The 22,618-nt window shown below is 36.1% G+C and overlaps 1 protein-coding gene across 5 annotated transcripts in view; it reads right to left on the reverse strand.

Moving 5' to 3' along the window:
- Positions 1–5,506: 5,506 nt before the first annotated feature.
- Positions 5,507–22,618, reverse strand: part of CWC22 (CWC22 spliceosome associated protein) — a 34,408-nt gene continuing 17,296 nt past the window's right edge. For all 5 annotated transcript variants that reach the window (XM_075153361.1, XM_075153358.1, XM_075153360.1 and 2 more), the window contains 6 exons: positions 13,795–13,872; positions 12,504–12,656; positions 11,424–11,551; positions 10,400–10,501; positions 10,112–10,305; positions 5,507–6,779 (listed from right to left, as the gene is read on the reverse strand). In XM_075153361.1, coding sequence (XP_075009462.1) covers positions 6,193–6,779; positions 10,112–10,305; positions 10,400–10,501; positions 11,424–11,551; positions 12,504–12,656; positions 13,795–13,872 — 1,242 coding nt within the window. In that variant the 3' untranslated portion in view covers positions 5,507–6,192. The remainder of the gene's footprint in view (positions 6,780–10,111; positions 10,306–10,399; positions 10,502–11,423; positions 11,552–12,503; positions 12,657–13,794; positions 13,873–22,618) is intronic.

Here is a 22,618-nt window from a genome sequence, read left to right on the forward strand (position 1 = left end):
AAGGCAAGTAGCACGCTGCACGCTTGTTCTTTATGGTATGTGTGCGCACACACTGTTCCTTTCGTCAAGTTATCCTTTAAAGATCATTTTTTGATGCATTATGCAAGTGATATATAGTAAATTTTTTATGTGTATTTTTGGCATTATACTTTTCTAAACCGCTAACACTGCATGTGGTAAAGAACAAAGTTCAGAAGTGCTAGCAAAAAAAAATGGAAAAACTGTAACTAGAGCAGGAGAAAATGAGGAAAAGCCTAATGAGAGTAAGAATACTGAGCAACGCAAATACAGTCAATACAGGAGCAGCATCTGTAATCAACCAGATGAAAGGTCTTATTCCTCTCCCTTTTAAATCAATGGGCATCTCTCCAGTTAGCTTAAGTATTACTCCAGAGCAAAAAAGGATGCTGAAAACTTTCAGTCTTTATGAGATGGAGTGGGCTTATCCACAGGGACTTGAAAATACAAGGAATCTTCTTCAAGTTAACCCAAATTTTAGGTAAGTTAGTGACAAAGGCATTTTTACACAGCTTTTTATTCTACAAAAGCCCAGAATCTGAAATCGCACAAGAGGTTTCACAGCTGTGACTGAGGCACGCAGTACCCCCAAAAGCAATAGGTAAGCAACTGAAAAGAAGCCAGGGGCCCAGCAATTTTGAAGGGAGAACACACATTTCAGTTAAGTAATTAAGGAGCAATAGCACTCAACAAGCTAAAACCGATTAGCATTGCACCTACACACCTGCTCAGAACAGCTTTGACCTCACTTCCTTACCTGCCATGAGCACCCTGTCGCTGAAGACAAATTCTCTTGTTTCTTGGAGCTCTGCATCCTCTTCCACACCCTTGCTCTTTCCCCTACCTGCTTCTTTTAGGAAATGTGGCAGCTTATTTCCTCCCTCAGGAAAATTTTTGTTCCCCACTTTATTTTACAAAATAATGGAAAAAGATAACTCAAAATGGACATAGCTTAAACAGTCAAACCGTGATAGTTTATTTTCTTAATGGACTTGTCTTTTTTTAAACAAACCATTTTCCCAACAACACTAAGGTTTTAAGTTGCACCCCTCCCTTTTTTTTTTTTTTTAAGTTTGAAGAAAATGCTTGATGATAGTCATGGGGAGTAGACAAGAAAAGAAAATCCCTGACTCTAGTCTCAGCCAAATTATAGACTTGCTTGAGGAAAACACATAAAAAGCAGAACATCCCTAAAGCGACCTCAAGTTTTTCCAGCATATAAAGTAATATTTTGCTCATGCCGCTTTTAACCTGGTAATACATGTTTTTACATGTTTTATGTAGTTTTAATTAAAATACCCTTTTATTCTGCATTTTGACTTCACAATTCCTTAAAAAAATATTTTGACTAATAAAAAAGCTTTTTAAAAAATACTAACTTATCTAATTGAAAATAAATTGAAGGACAAGTTTCCCTGCTCTCTGAACGTTATTAGAGAAACTGGAGTCAATTCTCCTTGCTAGCATAATAATAGACTCTTGCTTTTTTAGATTCTCCAAGAAAATTAGCCGTACGGTTAGGCACAATTCCTCAACACTGGAAGATAATTCAAAATAGTTTAAGAATGATGAATGAAGACAAGCTAGTGTCTTGTCTTCTCTTTTATTCATAAAATGTACAAACTTAATGACAGGGAGGCACTTGAATTGCTACTGGAGCTTGAAGAGTCCACCCTAGCTCATGTATTTTTTGGTGGCTGACATGTGCTAAGTTATTTTAGAGTATAGCCTGCATTCAAAAGTTAAGAGGAGTTATGTTACTGGAGCCTTAAGTAAATTAAAGAACACCATACTCCTAGGTTAAAATAATATACCATCTAAATCTAATTAGTACTACTAGTAATTTTCAAAATTGAATTTAATTTTCAATATGTACATGATCTGTTTGTAAAATTCATTTAACATGAACAACGCAAACAGAAAAACATATTTGTAGTCAGGTTCCCATTCCCACGCAGAGCTGCGGAGATGAACTATCTAGAATTTGAAGACTGCAATACTGCTTAAATAACAGCTAAAACTGCTTTAGAAATCATGATCCATTAATGACAATTTTAAAGTATTTTTAACAAAGAGAGTGAACAGTTTTGTCCCAAAATGTATCTAACTGCTCTCATACTATGAGGTCATATTTTGATGATTTATATAACAAGATGGCCTAAACAGTGCTAGTCTTTTTTTCCCCAAAAGACATTCTTTAGACTGAAGTATACAAATAAGGAAGCTTCACAGACCTTTCTCCAAATAAAATTATAGTTAGAGAACAGAATTACAGCTCTTACCAGTACCACAAACACCTCAGTCGAGATTTATTCCTACACGGACAGCGAATTCACTGGGTGAGTCCGCAGCTCCTCTCTACGCCACCTAATGCCACCACCGTGAGGAAACTCAAACTCGGCCAGGGAGTCCTAGCAAAAGGGATGCAGCCTCTCTTACTGTGCCTATGGACTTGGATTTTACAACCACTTCTGAAAGGTAAATTTTAAGCATACAAGACCAGAACAGGCCGTTACAAGTTCCTTCCCAAACGTCTCTTCGGTTCGTACCAGCTCAGACCCCGCTGCGTCTGGAAGCTCCCTCTAGCAGCTGCTCCCCTGGACAGGCCATGGCGGTCAGTGCCTGCAGCCCTGCCCACCAGCAACGCCTACCCCAGCGCTGACCAGCACGAGGGACTGCGGGAGCCCGCCCAAGCAGCTGATGACAGTTCTATGTTCAAGCACACCGCAAAGACCGAGGCCCAGACGCCCAACGCCGCGCTGCCATCACGCCCTCAGTCATACCACGCTTTTAAGTCCAACGGTACAGGTTGCTAGTTACAGGGCCAACGAACAGCACATTTCTCCAACAGTAACATTTTCACTCTTCTGAGTCAAGAGCACTTGTGATTGAAACTTGCGGTCCGGTAAGACCAAAGCAGCTTAGTATTTATTTTACCTGAGAGGCAGCCAAGCCATTCCCCGAACACGGCCCAGAGGTACCTGGGCTAGGTGACTTCTGGCAGCAGAGCTTGTTAAACAAAGCCATGACCAGAGCCAACTGCGGACAGCTAAGGCGAGGCTCTTTCAATCTCGCTTTTAAGTAACGAGGATTAGCAACTGAGCAAAATAGTGAAGAATGTCATAGAACCTCCGCTTCTTGAAGTCCTTCAGTCAACACTGCTATTCAATACACAACCTAGAGCTCCAGTATTAATTATAGACTAGACGCATGAGTCACTTCATTACTATGCATGGTCTACAATTAGCTGTTACTGCTGAGGAAAGCAAGCCCAGGATCACTGTGGATCACTCAGCTCTACAGCAATGGAGAGGACGGACTGAAAACAAACCAACCCCCAAACCTTTTATGTCACGGTGCAACTCCTGGAACACCCTCATGTTGAATACTACATAGATTTTGACTTCTTTTCCCTTATAACGAATACAGTAAAATAAATTAAATAAATAAAGAGCAGCAGGCCTGATCAGGGCTAGAGAGCAGTCCCACACAAGGAGAGATTACAGGTGAATTTTAACTTCTGGAAAAGAAATGGCAAAGAATATACAGGTTTGGGTCTATAAAAATCACACACAAGGTGGCAAGCAGGAAACAACTACACACTGTTATTCAGAAAACCCATCAGAAAGCGGCAAATGAAAGCGATCAGGCAGAAGCAATAAAAGAAACATACTTTTACACATGCTGTACAGTAAAATACTGAAACTCCTGGCACAGGATGCTGCAGAATCCCCCCCAAATGAGCTAAAGAATTAGGCCACTTAATGGGCGAGGCCTTATTCAGAGATGCACCTAGAGCCTCCGGCTCAGGAAGTCCGTAAGCGACAGTCTGCTAAAATCTGGGGATGCACTCGGTGTTACCGACCACCGCCAGTACCGGCTCTGGGCTGGGGACACTCCTGGTGTGCCGCAGTGCGGCCGTTCTTCCGAGCACACACCTGTTCACACGCACACATCCCAGCTACTGCTCGCTGTCCTACTGCATTTAGCTAACATCAACCTGCTCACAGGAGTAATGGTAAAAATAACAGCTACCTTTAATAGGTCATTCTATTAAATTAATATTTCTGGAAGTGAAAAAAATCCAGCAAGAAATGGTAAATGCAGCTGAGACCCCAGCTAAAGTCCTAATCTCACCCTCTCCCTTTTTTCACCAAAGAGCACAATATTTTTATCAGCTAGTACAAGGTAACACAAAAAATTGGAGATGTGTAAGCTGGCATTTCCTGATCAGCATGTCTGAGATCAAATGCTTTACTTTTTAAGAAATGTTTTGTTTTCACATTTATTGTTTTAATATATTTCCATTCATTAAAGATGAAATCAACAAGCTTTTTAACTTGAACAAAATATCTCAAAAGTTATGGGTTAATAAAATTTATGCTATTAAACCCATAACATAGTAAGGGGAGTATTACTCTAGATAAATTAAGTAAGTTTGTACAATTAAACCATTGTGAAGTACAGATCATTTTCAATATTGTTTGTAGAGAGCTATCAAAGAAGCATAACAATTATGAGCAGAATTCTTTTCAGAAATCATTCTTTCAAATTAAATTTTCCTGGAATTAACACACGCTGCCAAAACGCACAAATCATTTTGAAAGTGAGAAGTGCATTGGCCAAAAAACCACCACAGTTTAAACAACATATACCTCATGATGTCACTAAAGCTGTGTGGTATAACAAGATAGAAAACTTATTTTTTCTCTGCAATATGAATTTATTTTCCATGCAAATGTTTTTGACTGAAAATGTTTTATTACATGAAAGCTTGCAGAAATAAATTGTTAAATACAGAAAAAAATTTTTAAATGTGACATTTTTCTTAGAAAAATGTTGTGACAAGATTTAGGCAAACTGATCTATTTCCTTAGGAATTGTTCTACTTTCTGTTATAAAACAGCTCAAATGTATTTTCTATGCTTTACACAAGATGAAATACGATTTGCACATGAAATGTTAAGTTCTCACATGCCCAGCAATTGTATTCATTTCACAAAGTAAAAAAATGTAGTCTTACAGCATCAACAATTGCATAATATACAACTATCACCTCTGTCTTTCCTACTGACCATGTCCACACTATTTCCTATTTCATGCCAAAAGACTTTCAAAATTTTCCTTAGTTACTAGTGGGATTTAGAGTCTTAACCAGATGATTTTGGTTCATTACTCATACAATGAATGCTGAGCTAGTTGCTTCAGATAACTCCAGGTAGAACAATTTATAATGTAAACTGCTGCAGCAACTGATTTTTTTTTGTGGTAAACTTTGCTTCCAATGAACTTGAGCACTTCAAGCCATGTAGTTCAAAACATCTAAAAAGATTTGAAATGCCTCTTATTTTGATTTCTTATTTTTTTATATACTGGGAAAGATGTTCCTTAAACACTTCCTTTGTAGGGCTAGAGTTGAAGTCTATGAGTTCAAAATCAAATTCATAGTTGAAAAAAGAAAAAAAACAAAACCCACGCCAACTTCCCCCCCCCCAATCTAAGATCACAAGTGTAACTAGCTCAGGATGTTACAATATTAAAAAACATTGTGAAAAGTAACAGAACAAGTTGACACACTTTCAAATGTGACATTTAAAACAGAAATATTGCTTTTCCAATTTTAACTCCTGAAGAAAAAAATCAACTGAAGTATTTCCTGAAAATCTTGGTCAAACTTGCTTTCGTGTTTGCGAAGTTGAAAAAAATATACAGCTACAGAATGCCTGAAGCGCTTGTGCTGATGCTTGAAATTTTTTTATAAAGCCTTCTCGTGTAACATTCACATTGTAATCTGAAATTTTTACAGTTATCACCCTAGCCTCAGTATCTGACTTTCAATTAACAAGCAAAGTTAAAAACCAATGTTTTTCAGACTATAAAGTTACGATTACAAATACTTGAAACTAAGTGACAAAACCACCCATTTTGCTGAAATCTTAATGGTTTTATTCACAAAATAAACAGCTTCTTTCCAAAGGAAGAATTTAACAGAAAGACTCAATGCAATAGTTATAAAAAAGTGGTACTGAAAATTTGAAAAAGTCTGATAAAATTTACAAATGCAAACTATCACTTTGTACAAAATCTTTTTTTTAAAGAAAGTTCAGTAATAGATTTTAAAATACAGTTTTAACAGCTCAGAAATGCGCATTTATTTCAAATTCTGGTTAGGTATTATTTTCGTCTGTGTGGGGAATTCTCCCTTCGCCTGTCCTCGTTCTTTCTGGATTCTCTGTACTGGTCAGAATAACGGTTGTACTTCTCTCGGTGTTTCTCTGAACCATTTCTGTATCGGTCTTCCTGTTCCTCCTCTCTCGGACTTGAATTATTATGGTCTCTCTCTCCAGATTTTGATCTTTCTCTTTTTCTACTGCGATGTCCATTATCTTTGCTCCAGTGTCTGTAATTTTCATCATCAGACAAAGAAGTTCTTCTCTCTGCTTTCTTCGGTTTTGAATTACTGTGCTTATTTTCTAGATCCTTACTTCTTTCATGGTTCCTCTCCTTTCCACTATGGTAACCGTCTCTGCCATTGGACTCATCTCTGTGATGATATTTTGATACGTCATCTCTCCTGTGTGATTCTCTCAAATTTCGGTGATGTCTTTCTGATTTGCTTTCAGTATCACTTCTTTCCTCTTGCTGCCTCCTCCCCATTTTCTTTTCAAGTGATTTCCTTTTCCTTTCTTGTTTTTTCCTGCAAACTTTATCAGATTCTCTATTTTTCTTTTGCATTCTCTTTCTTTTGGCTTTAGGAACATCTGAAATTATAACAAATTATGGGAATAAGGTTGCATTTTAATTTATTACGCTTAACTTGTTAAACTACATAGAAAGTTCTAGAGAGGTATTTTTTCTCAGAAAACTTTTGTAGGTACGTATCTGGACAAAGGTTTGAAAATAATGAGCTTTGATTTTATTGCTCCCCCCCACGCCCAACCAAGTGTCCCATGCAATGGGGAAAAATTCACCCATTCTTTGACTGAGCAGGTACTGATTATTTTTAAATGTCTGTCTGCATTACAGGCTTTTTATTTTACATAAAGAGAAATTCTCCATAAAAGTGTGAACTGACTATCAAGCCCAAGACTACTCTCCATTTTCCCCTCTACGCTTCCATATTTCTTGGTAACTCCACTGTTATTAACACAAGAATCTCACGTTAACAAAAAGCAAGGTCACAACGCATCACCCCAAAACCTTAAGAGCGTACAAATAAGAAATTAGGGAACAGCTTTCTGCATTTCATCCCATTTACAATGCCTATACAGGTATTGAGAACATGATGCAACTCAAACCAAAAAGAAACTTCTTCCTCAACTTACAAAAAAACCCAAACCTGCACTTGAATGCAAAACACTACTAAGCAGTCGTATCAGTGTTAAAATAGAGCAACTCACTAAGTGGGAATCTGACGTAGGATCTGCAAACCTGCCGATCCAAGAATTTTTTGGTTATGTAAGACATGCTTTCATATTTGAAAAGATTTGAAATTCCATATACTGACGAAACTCCAATCACCTTCCTTTTCCCCCTCCCCCACCAGTTAATTGCTTAAAGAGGGAACAACTCAAATTTGTACAGGTGTGATTGCCACTCACAAGTATCCCTTAGCGATCTGCAAGTGATGCCTGACTTTTGAGAACCTCTACCCATCATCATCCTCTTGCTGACTTGATACAAAAGGACCAGGCATAGGCTGTAGTGTCATATATCAAAGCGCTCTTACAAATAATTTTTTTTTAGAAATATCACCTTTCCCAGACCGTCCAGTCTTTTAAAATAATTTACTTTTCCAATTACTTCCTGGAAAAGCTTATCAGTCAATGGAGATCAAAAACAGCAGATGTGGAAAAATCTCCAACACTATCCTATGAGGAAACAGGCATATGAAATGGCTTGAGATAGTGGTACTGCAGCAACATAAAAAAAATGACCCTCTGGCTCATTTTCAGGAGAAATAGTGACAGCTTTGTCCACAATTTAAGACTGAAACTTGCGTATTTCTAAATACACAGTAGTGCTCATCTCAGCGGAAGAGGCCATACTCATCCTGTTTGCTCTTTATAAGGAACCTCTAGATGTCACTCGACTGTATTTATCAGTAAACACTGAAGTTACAGCCATTTAGAATAACCATTAATCCACCTTATTGTATGAACTATAGTTCATATCAGCTAACTGTTTCTAATCACTTTTTGAAAATACCACAGCCAAAACTGATTTAATACTACATCAAATCTGAGTTCTACAGCAGCTGGCTAGTTTCATGTCTGAACTAAGGCTTCCTGGCATTCTGATAAAATGTGATGATGGACCACTTCAGATAGATTTTAACACATTAAGTTTTTTAAACAGTATTTTCCCTATTGTTTTACATCCACCAGAATGCAGAAAAAGACCTGAGAAAGTAAATACAAAGGAACAAGCTGCTTTGATAACAAATTTTGTCCTCTGCTGGTCCTGTTGTGGTTGGAATGACCTCTCCAGAGCAGTGCTGAGCTAGCTGGTGAAATTCCACACATTAACATCCATAAAACAGTAATCTCTAATTTGGCTCCATGCTCAATTTCTAATCAGCAGTTTTCCTATTTTCTCTTATATATTGCACTGTTAAAACACTGGAATATTGTAGCACATTCCTCTGAAAAATGTGTTTCAACTCTACCAAGTTATTTTGAAGAATTATAAAGCTGCAAACACAGGAAGAGTTGGAGTTACAACCAGTAATGGACCTCAATCAAGTTTACCATTAAAGAATATAATTATCTGCAATTAGTGTTCTGGCCACTGTATTTAAGTACACAAGAACCAGGAAAAAAAAGTGAAACCAGGCTGCAAAGATATCAAAATGCATGTTTTAATGAATGTGTTCCTGAATGGAGAATGGACAAGTAATAAAAAAAGGGAAGATCCTAAACTTACAAAAATAAAGTGTTCATGCTAGCAGACTGCAGACTCAGTTGGTTTGTCACTAAGGATTTACCTCTCTGGTTCCTATCAAGCAGCTCAGCAGAGCTGCAGCTGTCTATGCAGGAGCCATCTGGCTTTTTGCTGAACTAACGCCTCCTCTGACCCTGTTTAACTGTGCCCTCTTCTAGTGCTTTGTCGTCATTAATGCGATGAATGCGAAGATACACAAATCAGACTTTGTACAGTAAGATTGCAATGGAGAACAAAAATGCATTTCCAAAGCATGAGCAGTTCACACTGCTTTTATTTTATCAATCAACATTTTCATTTCAAAGGCACGTAATAAATCAAATTAACTTTGAATCAGCAAGCTTCTGTACTATAAAAAGTCATGCTGTGTTATCATCTGCTCACGTTATATACAATGGGGGAGACTGCACACAATAACTCATACTAGCATGTACTTTATTGATTAAGCAATGTTTATGACACTTCATGTCAAATAGAAGGTTCTACATCAGCATAAGATGCTAAACCCTAATCATAATGCATAAAACTACAAAATACTAAGTTGTCAGCAAAAGCTAATTCTTCCTTGGAGATTTCTCTACAGACAAGAACCTTCACTATATCACCACACAAACTCTTCCTGAGAAAAAGGAATTAGAAATGGAAACTTGGAAGGAGAATAATTCAGCTAGAACTGAACAATGTCATTTCTGATCCATGAAGAGACATGTATTTACAGGGAAGGACACAGGTAGTATGAAGCTCACTCCATCAAGCCAAGCAAAAAAGAGCTGTGGTCATTAGTCTCTAGAGTTCACCAGCATCCCACAGAGATATTAATAGGGAATAAGTCTAATCCTGCTGTCCTCCACTAAACTGAAGTGATAGTACTGTGCAACAGGTATCAACAAGTAATCTACAAAACAATGTTCCTCAGATATTTAAGTCTCTAAAAATGGAACTCAGTTTTTCTAAATTCTAAAATAAATTTCCATGAGCAATATTTAGTATTTTAAAACTTGTAAGTTTAAAAAAATTGACTAGTTTTTAAAGCAGAGAAACTAACACTGTCTATAGCTAGTTTTTCCTCAAAACAAGTATACATAGAAATAAATAGGTGTACAGAAGTAAATAAAAGAGAAGTAAATAGTTACAGCTAGCATTTAAATACCTGAGTCACTGCTGTTACCACTGCTAGATGAGGAGTCACTGCTGCTGGATGACTCTGAGCTACTACTGCTGCTGTCAGAATCAGAATCTGAAGAGTCTGTCTCTGAAGATGAAGAGGAATCTGATGACTCAACATCTTGTTTCTGTGTCATTATCATCTTTGGTGCATTTTTAAGATGCTCCCGTAATTCATCCCTAATTAACAGAAAAAAAAAATCTCAATTTTTTTTTTTTTTGGCAGGAGGAGGGGAGGGAAGGAAAGTAAATATCAAATCAGAAATGTGATTACGTTAGTCCTCCAAGGCCAATAGAAGTGAAGAAATTGATGGCAAAGCGAGTGTTTCTTGGGTTATCCCGAGGCAACAATCCCTCAAAGAAAGGCTGCAATGTTCTGATGAAAACAAACATCTAAATTAAACACCATGCCAGCTTAGCACTAATTCTCATTGACATTAATAAACTGAAAAAGAAACTGTATAGAACTCCATAGTACAGCATAAGTTTTCTCTTCATGTATTTTTTAATACTTTCGTGTTTATCTGTATCTGATCAAAATGCTATTTAAAAACTTGCTCATTTACAAAAACATAAGCTTCTTCACACACAGAAGAATTACATACATACTGTCAGATTATGACAACAGAAAGCCTGATTTTAGATAATACTTGTTGACCAAGAAGTTCAAAGATCTAGGTACCTATGCTGAAATCCCAAACAGGGTCCTAAGTATAGTTTCAAGTTTAAGTTTACATGAGCTAAAGCATCTACTAAATTCTTCATCATACACAGAAGAAATCCCAACTTACAGGAAATAGCTCAAGCAACTGAAAGGAACATTGCCAGAATACAATGCATTAAATCACATACAGGCTTAAAAGAACGTGGTATTTACACTTTACTTGAGGATAAGCAATTAATCATAGAAAAACTGGAATTAATAGTTATGTGCTTTTTTTAAGTTTTGTCAGAAAAAGAAGCCACAGTAACATTTATTACAGAGCTATACAGCTGATAATACACAAAAATAGACTTGCACTTGGAAAATTCTTATACAAGCTGAACCATCATTGGGAAAAAAAAAAAGATACATCTTGCAAATAGTCATGCACATACTTGAACCCAAATTGATGGTAACACCCTCAGCTTAATGGGACTCTTTGCAATAACTAGATCTATACATGAACTTATTCTTGAAGTACTGCAGCTACAGAACTGCAGTTTTAGTTGGATTTGAAAACAGAGTTCTTATCTGTACTTTTTCAGATAAAGAAACTAATTAAATTTACAGTTTTGAAAATAAAATTTCCACTTACTCATCTTTTAATCTTGCATTTAGATTAGGAAGTCCCATATATTCACTGAGTTCCTGAAAGAATATTTTGACAAAAATTCTACTGGAGGATGTGGTAGTTTCTTCACTCAGTATTATACATTCAAGGACCTGAAAATATTTAGAAAAATATTTAGAAAAAACCTCTAAGTTTGAACATACATTCCTTTATTTATCTTAAAAACCTTTGTTCTCCTGAAATAACTAATAAAGACTGATTTCTGCATGTCCCCCCGCTCCAAGAACATAGACCCTGTAATTCCTAGTCAAGACTTTCTTCCTCAAAAATTCTTTTCTACCACCTCGGAGCAGTTTCAGATCATATTTATACTAGTAATTCTTTACGGATTTATTTTATCCAGGAAAGTTTCACAAGAGAAAAATCAGGTGTGTGAACTTCTGGGAAGTTAAAGATTTGGGACTTAAGTTCTAAAGAGGTGAAATATTTGGCCTGACTTGTGTGTGCCTGAAGAATGACAATTAGACTAGGCTGTGAAACAAGAATAAAACAATAGGAAAGAAGAAGTTACCTCGATATAATAATATAACATTAAAAATGAAGAAATAAGTTCTCAGAATGCAAGATTGCCTTTATTTATTTGGCACTTAAATCACAAAATGGCAAGCAGTATTTTAAAATTTCTTATCATTATATAAAACTTTTAATTTTATATATAAAGATAATTTTAAAAGGTTTCTTTAGGCTTGTTTTTGAGAGACTGTTCTACTATTTACATTACTGATTAAAAGTCCAAAATTCTAAAAAAAAGTGCATTTTAATCAACCGATTCCAGCTGAGCTCCACAAAATACCAGCTTAAATCAGCTCCTTAAGAATGGGGGAGGGAGGATGACGATGCACAGGGGGCAGAAAGAGGAGACGGAGCAACACAGAATTGTTCAACAGTGTCTGAGAAGATACTTAAAATAATCCAGTTTGCTACAAATACAAGTAGTTCGAAATTGTAGAATCAATACTAAAACTAATGTATTAGATATTATTTCTTAATACTGGAGATTAATTATTGAGAAAGAAATCTAGGACAATACCCTCTTTTACTTACACTCCAGGGAATTGAATCGGTATACAGTAGATGAGCAAACATCTTGGCAACATTCCTCAGTTTGTTTGTTTCCAAACGATGAATGGTATCATATTGTTCTTTGAAAATAGCTTCAAAGGATTCCATATATTCTTTTTTTAACATGCAGAAACGCTGAGACAACATTGTACAATTTAAACAACCAGATTAAACAAAATATGAAACATGCAAATAACCTACGTGTAAGTGACCTAATGGTGCAAATATTTACTGCAAGAATTTCCTTTTAAATCACACTTGGAGGAGAAGAAAATACCTTCAAATGGATACATTTTATTGCTTTCAGCAGTTTGTCAGAACAAGAAACTCATCTGCATTGCAAATTAGTAATTATCAGTTTTGAACTACAGCAAATTATCCAGCAATTTCTTTTACTTCTGTACACGCAGTATTTTCACCTGATGTAACCCCATGAAATGTAAATTTTTTTCATGACATCATTGAATGACTATTTAAAATTAGAGAAGCAGCAGGGAACATAGAGGTAAGACATTTTGGATACAAACATTCCAAAGAACATGGAGATTAACATTTATATTCTACTGAACATGGTTAGTGCTTCGTAACTGACTACCAGCAGAAGCATTTCCTCAAATACTGGATAAAACATACAAATGGAAAAAACCTCCCCCTTTCAGCATAACTTGCTCCCTTGAGAAAACAAGTGTTTTATCTTAACTAGTCAGATCTGTCAATATCATAGATAGGGAAAACTTAACTAAGAAATAACTGCAACTAAATTAGCAATTAGTTACACACAGAGCTAGCTTTTACTGAAAAACAAACAAACAAAAAACCCCACCCACAACCCCAGGACAGTAAGTATTCAGTCGTCTTGGGCTCTAAATACAACCTACTATGCAGCTTTGAACAAAATGGTAAAAGACAGGAGTCTCCAAAATTAATCTTCAGCACTGTAAAAAGGATATTCTCTGGTAACTCATAATACTTTTACCTCTTTTTAGTACCATTCCTTTGCCACTGATTTATTGTTCAACCGTAATGAGAAAAGAAGGAGGCAAAAAAAGCACCAATATAAAGAGAAAATGAGTTCTCTCATTCTGCATTCACTATGCTTATTACAATCAAAATGTTACTTCAGTCAACTAATACAACCAATCAACTAATATAACCATTTTCAGAATGATAAAAAGACTATCGGTTTTATTGATCCATTAAAATTTGACATACAGAAAAAAAACCCCAATGAAATTATCTACTATAAAGTATAAAATCTGAAAACATAACTCACCCCTGCCAGTAATCCAAAGAATTTCTCATATGTTCTTTGCTGAGCACAGCAGTCAAGTATCATATTGCAGAGTTCTTTCTAGTTTAAGAAAAAAAAATTCTCTAGGTAAACTCACTGTAGCAGCAAAAAACATCATTACTAAGTACCAAAATATTGAAGAAAGCCTTACATGGATGCGAGCTTTGAAACGAGCATTTACATAAAACTTCATTGGCAACATCAGTAGTTTTCTGAATTTCTCATGTTTTAGACATTATCTGGGGCATGAATATGAACTTTGCCGTTGAAAGTTCCTCTGCTGCTTAAGCTAAAACTTTTGAGTTAACACACTGTACATCTCGCCAAAAAAGCAATTTACAAGCAGACTTTACCATAGTGCAAAAAAAGGAGATATAAGATAAAAAGGTAAGGTTTTGAGGGCTTTTTTTGTGGTTTTGGCTTTGTTTGGTTGTTGTTTGGTTTGTTTTTTTTGTTTTTGTTTTGGTTTGTTTTTTTAAATAGCACCAATCCCTGCATTTATAGAAAATGAAGATTCTTTGCAATTTCCAAATGTCAAAATGGCATATAGACAAGCCATTTGGAAACTCAATTACAATGCGCATGCTTAGCAGCGTATTCCTAAAATCAGAAATATCTGCAGATTTCAGTATATACTAATATCTTTAATTATTCAGCCATAATTTTCACCACAAGCTCTGCTTACCATAGGCAAGCAGAAGGCAGTGTTTCACTGCAAGTGCTTCACCAGAGAGGTCTGAGGGTGATGTTCAGAAAGACTAAACTCAGCCTTGGGAGGCTGATCTGCCTTGACTTTCTCTACATCCAAGAGGGTGAGAGGAACTTTTCTAAGAAACTGTTTTAGGCTCATGTTGTGAATCACCCTCTAGAAAAGCATCTCTCCTTCTTGGCTAGGAAGGAGTAGAGGAAGCCTAGCTAGATTAGCCTCTCAAAACTTTTGTGCATCCCCCATCATTGACAGGCTGCCTTCCATTTTTCCCTCTCTCTGTGGTGGATGTAAGCACCGGCTACGGCCGTCCTGCAGAAGATACTCTCCTTCCATTGATACCAACTATCTACAACAGTCAGACCCAGTCTTTTTGGCATACAGGTTGTCTGGCTCTCATTCTCCATGTTCCCCAATACCATCACCCCAAGATCATTATCGAATCGCCCTCTGGCCACCACCTCTTACTCTTTCACACACACCAAACCAAGAACCAGAAGAAAACACACAAGGGTGGCTTCTGCTTTGTACTTCTCCTCTAGGACCAGAGCCCTTCACCGGCTGAGAGCAGTGATCTAGGCAAGTAAGCATACACGAGTTTAAAACCAAACTTATTCCTCTGACCTACTGTGTAAATTACAGATTGTAATACAGCTTTGAACTGGTTTAGGGCACATTTTGAAACATTAATTAAGACAAGTGAAGCAAACACTTTTATATAAATTAAGAGCCATGAAATACATGGCACTTAAACAGGACTGCAGTTTTTCCCATTAACTTTTTTTTATTATTATTTTCTCGTAAGACCAAACTCATAGCATAAACCAATTTATGACATTCCCAAATAGGTTTTCGGCTGTCAGTCATGTATCTTCCATGATTAGTTTAATTTCTCTTTTAACTAACAATAACACTCCCATAAAAAAATACTGGATAATTTCACGCATTTTGTCCTCTTTATATCTTACACCAGTTTACTGTAACATTTTCCAGACTTCATATTCTCCCACTTGTGCCATTCTTCCAAGCACGTATTCCAAAAAGAAACATTTTGCCCATCACAAAAACTCAAATAAAAAGCCAACCATGCTGGACAAAAAATACCCCCTCCAAGTATCGAGGCAGTAACATATGAAACAACCTTACAGATGTGCTTAAAGGCACTTTCTTTCAACACTGTCACACTGTGTTAGTGTGATGTATTAAAATGCATATAACTTTTTATATTATCCTGTTTTACAGTAATGCTGCAGTTAATCAGTTTTTAAACACTAAAAAGGGTAAAGTGCTGATGCCACTGCTAATAAAGTCAGCAAGACTTGAAAAACAAATTACTTTTCTACCTCATCTTAAATGCAATTACAACATTGGTATCCCCAGTGGCTTACAGTAATTAAATATTTTAATATTTTAATTAAGTATTACAATGATTTCTAGGAGGGTATCTTGAATAATCACATGCATGAAAATAGATTTGCCCACAAAGACATTCTTGCTAGTGTTATCAAAACAACTCGAGGTTAGGTCTAGAGTAACCGTCTTTCAGATTAAAAATTAACAAACTTGAAAATTATTTAATTACTTTTTGAGAGATGCGACAAGTTCACACAGCAATTCTAGCTTCATTTATAGCTTTAAAGGTTAGTTAACTCATTTCTATGCTCCCAATGATAACACTTCTGGTGATGTTTATTGCAGGAAGAGCCTGTGTTTTTTAGTCCATCACTTGCTTTAAAGAATGTGATGAATTTGTTTCCCAATTTTACAGGCAATTTATATATTGTGTTGTTCAACAGTTTTCATACAATGCTCAACAAGTGACTATTCAGCTTAGTTAAGAAGTATGTATAGCTATCCAATCATGAAGTAAAACACTTTGAAAATATCTGACATCCCATACAGATGGTGAATGATCTTTTGTAAAGACCTTTAATTCATTATCGTATTACAGAAAAAAAATGGCACTTCCCAAAACTGCTAAGACAGGAGAAAGCTCCCTCTAAATACACTGCTTTTCTTACAGTTCTCCCTAAACATTTCCTACTAGCTCTTACCCAAACAGGATAATGGTTTAGACGGACCGTGGCTCAATTTAACAGGGCGAGTATAATGATACATTTAAAGTTGCTAAAGGGTAAACTAGGAAAAGACAGAAAAATTGTACTCGCTTTTTCCCCCAGCTTTACCATTTTTAAAAAACAAGCACACCCTGCCCACTCTGTATTCTCTCAGCTTCACACAAAGGCTATGTTCACTGCAGATGGAAGAGCTAAAGCAACTCAGCTTTCTCACTCCCTTCTGATCATGGGTTCCTTTTTACAGTTACTACTTTTTTTTTTCCATTTCTTCTCCCCGTTCTTTTCTTTAACATTTGCATTCAGCTAAGACTGCAGTTTTGGAGCTGCCCCACAGGCTGCCTCCAAGAGGAGGTCTGACTCCCCCTCCTAGCTGGAAGCGATGTCGTTCCAGCGCCCCTCCCTTGCTAGCCAGACAGCTCTGGTCCCTCCATCGCATACACATACACAAGCTGAAGCACTCAGGAGACATCCCCACCCTGTAAGCTAATGCAGCTTCTTAAAACAGAAAACTATCAATCCCAGCACTTGGCTTCTACTATCATACAAGGAACTAAAGGAATTGATTTGCTGCAAGCAAACCTAGTAAAGGATATAAATTGGTTTAAATCAACGTGAAATTGGAATTATGCGAAATTAGTGCCTTGCATTTTATCCGTTTGTACTGCTTTTACTTGCGTTTTATACGTTGCACTGCTACGTTTTTCCTTTTTCCTCTCAGCTAAAGTGTATTTTACTCCCGCCTACTACCTTAAAGCTCTCTCTACTGCTGCATATTTTAATGCGTGTAACGTCACATGCGCCTATTTCTTCCAGCATCTCTCCTCTTTCTCTTCTTCATTTGTCAAATTACCACTTAGAGCCAAGGCTGGCAAAGCCATGGAAGGTGTTTCAGTATCAGGTGGCCCCCTGGCAAACTATGTGCAGTGCTTTTGACAGCTGCTATACTGTCTCCAGGTCTGTCCTGTGTTTGGTCAGCTAATGGTCCTTCTTAACTTTTATTGTCCCTTTATTTACCATTTTTTACCTCAGCTTGTTTTATGTTTAGAGCAATGTATGCTTAAAGCCAAATATGGTTATCAAAAATCTTGCACAAATCAGACCTATAACATGTTACACAGAAATCATTAACTGATATAAGGATAGATGTATTTTTAATCATGCTGCTACAAGTCTACAACACACACACACAAGAGTCTGGTGAAATAATACATTTACAGCCCCACAGTATCTGCTTCCACCTGAAGGCTACACATGCAAAACATAATTTTAAGTGATGCCGCTGAGGTAATCTGAGCAATTCCATCTCCTTAAGTTAAATGCATACATACATACGTATTTGGAAGATCAAAGTCTAGTCAGAATTGTAGCTAACGCCTGTTATCAGTAACACACATATATAGCATAACTCTGTATGTCTTCTACACCTTCATTTTGTAAACATCAACATATATCACAACACACACAGAAAGGGCAATGAGCTTCCCAATTATATAATGAAACTAGCTATTTTTACCTCATTAGTATCTTTAATGTCATAAAGATATGCAATTACAGAAAACTTTATTTTACACTTATTGGAAACATAAGTATCACCTGCCACATTTATAAAGCTCATTCAGCCTATTTTCCAAAAAATACAATTAAGCTTTAAGCACTCAAAATAGTTGAAAATTAGTCTTAGTTTTTTTAAAAAAAATATTTTCTGGTAGAAAAGATCAGTAAGAGTTGAAAAATTTAAACTCATTAAAAGTTACGAGCATATGCTTAAAATAATCTTATCTAATAGATATCATGTATTTAAAGAAGTACTTTTTAAAACTTAAGTTGTGTTTCTGGGACGTCATCCCATATAGGTATGGTTTAAAAGATCTCCTTTAATCTGTTACTAATTATTTCAAGTGACATGTTGAAATTCATCTATATGTTTACATGATTTCTCCTGTCAAAGCTCAGCCCTTTTGTGTGATCCACAAGCCTATTAAGAGTAATCCCTATTCCATCCTTCAGGTCATTAAAGAAATCTCAGGTCAGCCAAAGCACTCACACCTACCGAACTATTTAGAGACTGTTTTCAATTTTAAACATGTAATCTACATTATTAACTGGAGAGAATGAAAGAGGGTAAACTAGTTCCACTAATGGGTTTTTCCAAATTTTAACTCAATATCCAGATTCTGCACCTATACGTGCATTTCCTGATGTTCTGTATCTTCAGGCATTACACTGATGTCAACGGCACTGTATGTTACACAAATTAAAGCCACTGAAGAAGCAAGACCTTGCCTATCAAAATTTTATATCCTAACTATAGAGTGTTCAGAAGCAGGTTTGGTTCTTTTTTTTTGGTGTTGTAGCCTTTCGACGCTCCTACATGTGTGAAAACCAGGTCAAAAACACCATATAATTTGTAAAAACTTTGATCAGTGTAAAATGGCCAGACAGTAAAATGGCCAGACAGTAACATAATATAAACAACTATACAAATCAACATTTTGACTTGAAAAATGTCAAAGTCAAATTTCTAGTGGGAGTGTGGACCCACCTCAAACTCAAAGCTCCTGATAACACTGATAATTCCTGTCTTTCTTCAATACCTTTTGAAGACTGCCGAGGAACAGACCTCAGATTGCTTTTCAACTTGTGATCTACATATCTCTGGCATCAAATATATTATTTTCATTTTACAGATACAATTCACAAGCCATATAAGCTGACCTATGTATCTTATATACTGAATAAACACCCTGTAAATTGATGGACTGTCAGAAATATTCCCAGGATCATACAGAGAGACCATAAAGAGACAGCCAAATAGTTTAAGAAACTATGCCCTGTAGGTAGGGATTAGTTACTGCACCTTGGATTAAGAAACGGCTGTAAGCACACACAGTCCTTTTCAACACAAAGGAAATCAGGCTGAGGGCCAGCTGCTTTCAGAAGTTTTGAAATATATTACAAACATTCAGATATCAATGTTTTTGAAGAATTAATAATTTTTTAAAATTATATATTCATTACATATTATATTTTATATAATATATAGTAAGTTCTCATTTTACTGTTATTTATCATACTAAAACATCTGGAAGCTAAGATAACTAATGCCTTGAGCCGGGCTGATGTTCAGATGAGCAGTTTGAGAATAAGATCATTCTGATTTTGACAGAACTTGCAGATTTAAGGCAATGTATTTGAAAAGAAGTACAGTTAAATTTAATGAAAAATCTGAACTAAATGCTATGATAATCCACGATAAAATAGTATATGGTTCAGAAAATTAGATGTATCCATGTCATTAGACTTATACTTCCAGATATTAACAACACAAGAAGCAGGGAAATAAAGGTTAAGTTTACGCATTAACAGAACTCCAATTAAACATACTTTGAATCTCAATGTCAGTTACTGCTATGTACTTTTTTTTTTTATTTGATAAATTATGAAAATTCAGATTGATTCAGCATCTCAGGCCCACAAAAAGTCCTGCTTCAAATGACAGGAAATCTACTTGAGGATGATCATCTTTCACAGGCAGTAGCAAGTCTGTGAACTAATCATGGTGCAGCTGCCAAACCTACCAGTTGCAATGCCCTACAATAACAAAGGAAACTGATGAATCTAAGAAATCATTGACTTGATCAGAACATAATTATCAGCTTTAGACCATACCACTCTATACCAGTTTCCTCGACTACACTCTCACTGAATGTCAAGTCAAAATAAGTACTTCTGTTATCTTCAAGACTCGATGCATAAATAGCACAAGAGAGACACTGACACCCCCACCCTCCAACAGGACTGTTTTGAGCAAGTGTGACACCATCCTGTAAAAATGAAAATGTGTCAAATGCATGCATAATTCTTTCAAGAAGGCTGTGCCTACAATAACTTTTCCTCTTTTCAAGTTAAAAAAAAAATATCCTGTGACCCATTACTTTTGTCTGGGATAACTGCATTGAGGGGCAGATACTCTTATAGAAGAGGCTCTAATTTAATTTAGCAAAGTTCCAAGCATTGCTGTATACAAGTTTAGTTCTCATCAAAACAAACAAAAAAAAGGAACAAAAGTCTAAAAGCCAATCTGTTTTAGGCACATTTTCAAAGAGCAAGAACAATGTATGGTTGGTTGTTTTTTCAGTTGGTTGTCCTCACCCCCCTCTTCCCCCTTGAGGGAGACTGGGCAACAAGGTAAGACATTTCCCTTCCTGCTCTCAGCTTGAATGATGCTAAGAAGCTTTTAAAATGAAGTATTCTGTAGGCAGTACCATCTTTCAAAAAAAAGAAAAAAAAAATCTATATTCCTCATATATGTTTTCCTAAAGAAAGATCAATTCTCCACTAAGTAGTTGTCACTCCTGTCTAGATTTGAATTACTGTGAGGATCCTCAACATTTTTTCTTTCAACTAAAAACATCAGAAACTTAAGTGTACTCCTCCAAGAAGAGAGGCAACAAAAATCTGTTACGGGAAAGCATAAAGTAAAAAGCCTATTTCTGACATTTTAGTCTAGCTTGTTTGTTTGCTTTCCTCATAGTTCAGAAGCCAGAACAACTGGTAATACCAAACTCCTCTAACTCCAGTTTTAATTTATTTAAATTTTCTTCTTTGATAATGCATGGGATTAATGGAGCTTTAACACAGACAATAACAGTACTTTTTAAAAAAGAGAAATAGTGTGCTCTGCCAAGACTGACATATGCCCGAAGAAGCAACTGTAAGGCTTGTTTAGAACAGCTTCTCACAGGCTGTAGTATAGATTACAACTAAGCTTTTCAACTTTTGATCTGCAGGCTTCAGCTGGGTCTAAATAACACCAAGAAAAGCAAGCCTCCTCCTATTAAATTTACTGCGAAAAGGAAAAATTTCATCTATTTGAATTTCTTTTTTCCTTAAAAAAAAAATCAGAAACCAACACATGAGAATTAAATTCTGAGTACTTGACATACTTAAATACTACCGCCTAATGCAGAAGAGCAGAACTAAGATACCAAAGTGAATCAAATCAACAAAAAAAAAGGCAATAAACCCCTTTGTTAAAGCTTAAGAACCCACATGGAAGAGTACGAGGGAACAAGAGAGTCTCAACGCGCAGGAGATGCATACAATTGTCTTAATATCTGAGTTACAGTGACAACATTCACAGATCTGAAATAAAGGAAGCAGAGGCATGCTAGGTTAGCAAGAGTCCACTTGGAACCTACTCCTCAAGTGGGGATGGATGTCAGCACAAGAGATAATAAAGAAGTAAAATTTAGAAGGTTTTCATACATGGACAAGAATTCATAAAAGAGGTCAGAAACAAAGGCGGGGGGGGGAATAATTAAAAAAAAAATCAGAAGCAGGAAGACAGCAATACCATTTAATCTGCTGAAGTCGTAAGAAACAGAGTAACAGGAAAAACAAAATTAACTTGAACAGCATTTAGTAAGAGGTTTAGGAAAAATTCTCATAATAGATTTTTTTTTTTTTTAAAAAAAAAAAGAAACACAGCAGTAGGACAAGAGAGGATCTACAGAACATCATGCAAGGGGGATCCTGAAAATCTGTAATATGGAAGACAGCATGAAAAAGGATCATGGAGAAAATTTGTGACAAAAGTGGCTTCCACACATTTATATTAAACAGGCAATGTAAAACCACAGAGGAGTAACACTGTTGCTCATTTAGGGTAACTATGACATGCCAAAAAAGGATACAGACAGAAGAAACCTGAAAGGTTACAAAAAAAAAAGACAAAAGAGAAACAAGAAAGCACATTGCTTACATCTATCAAAGATTAAAAAAAATATAGAAGAAAATTATACATTTTAGAAGATTTAATTTTTAATGACTAAAGAAAGGCCCTTTGACGTAGAAGACAACATTGAACATGCTGGAGTCATCTAAAAAAGGATTTAAAAGGGCAAGAAACAATCAGGTGTGATCAGGAGGACATTTTAAAGACAAGGTCCAGGTACAAGCAGCAGATACTGTATTTCCAGAATCCCGGAGGAAAAAATAACTGAATGAGAAAGAGTCAAGG

Source organism: Calonectris borealis, chromosome 6, assembly GCF_964195595.1.
Source record: "Calonectris borealis chromosome 6, bCalBor7.hap1.2, whole genome shotgun sequence".
NCBI classification, from domain to species: domain Eukaryota; kingdom Metazoa; phylum Chordata; class Aves; order Procellariiformes; family Procellariidae; genus Calonectris; species Calonectris borealis.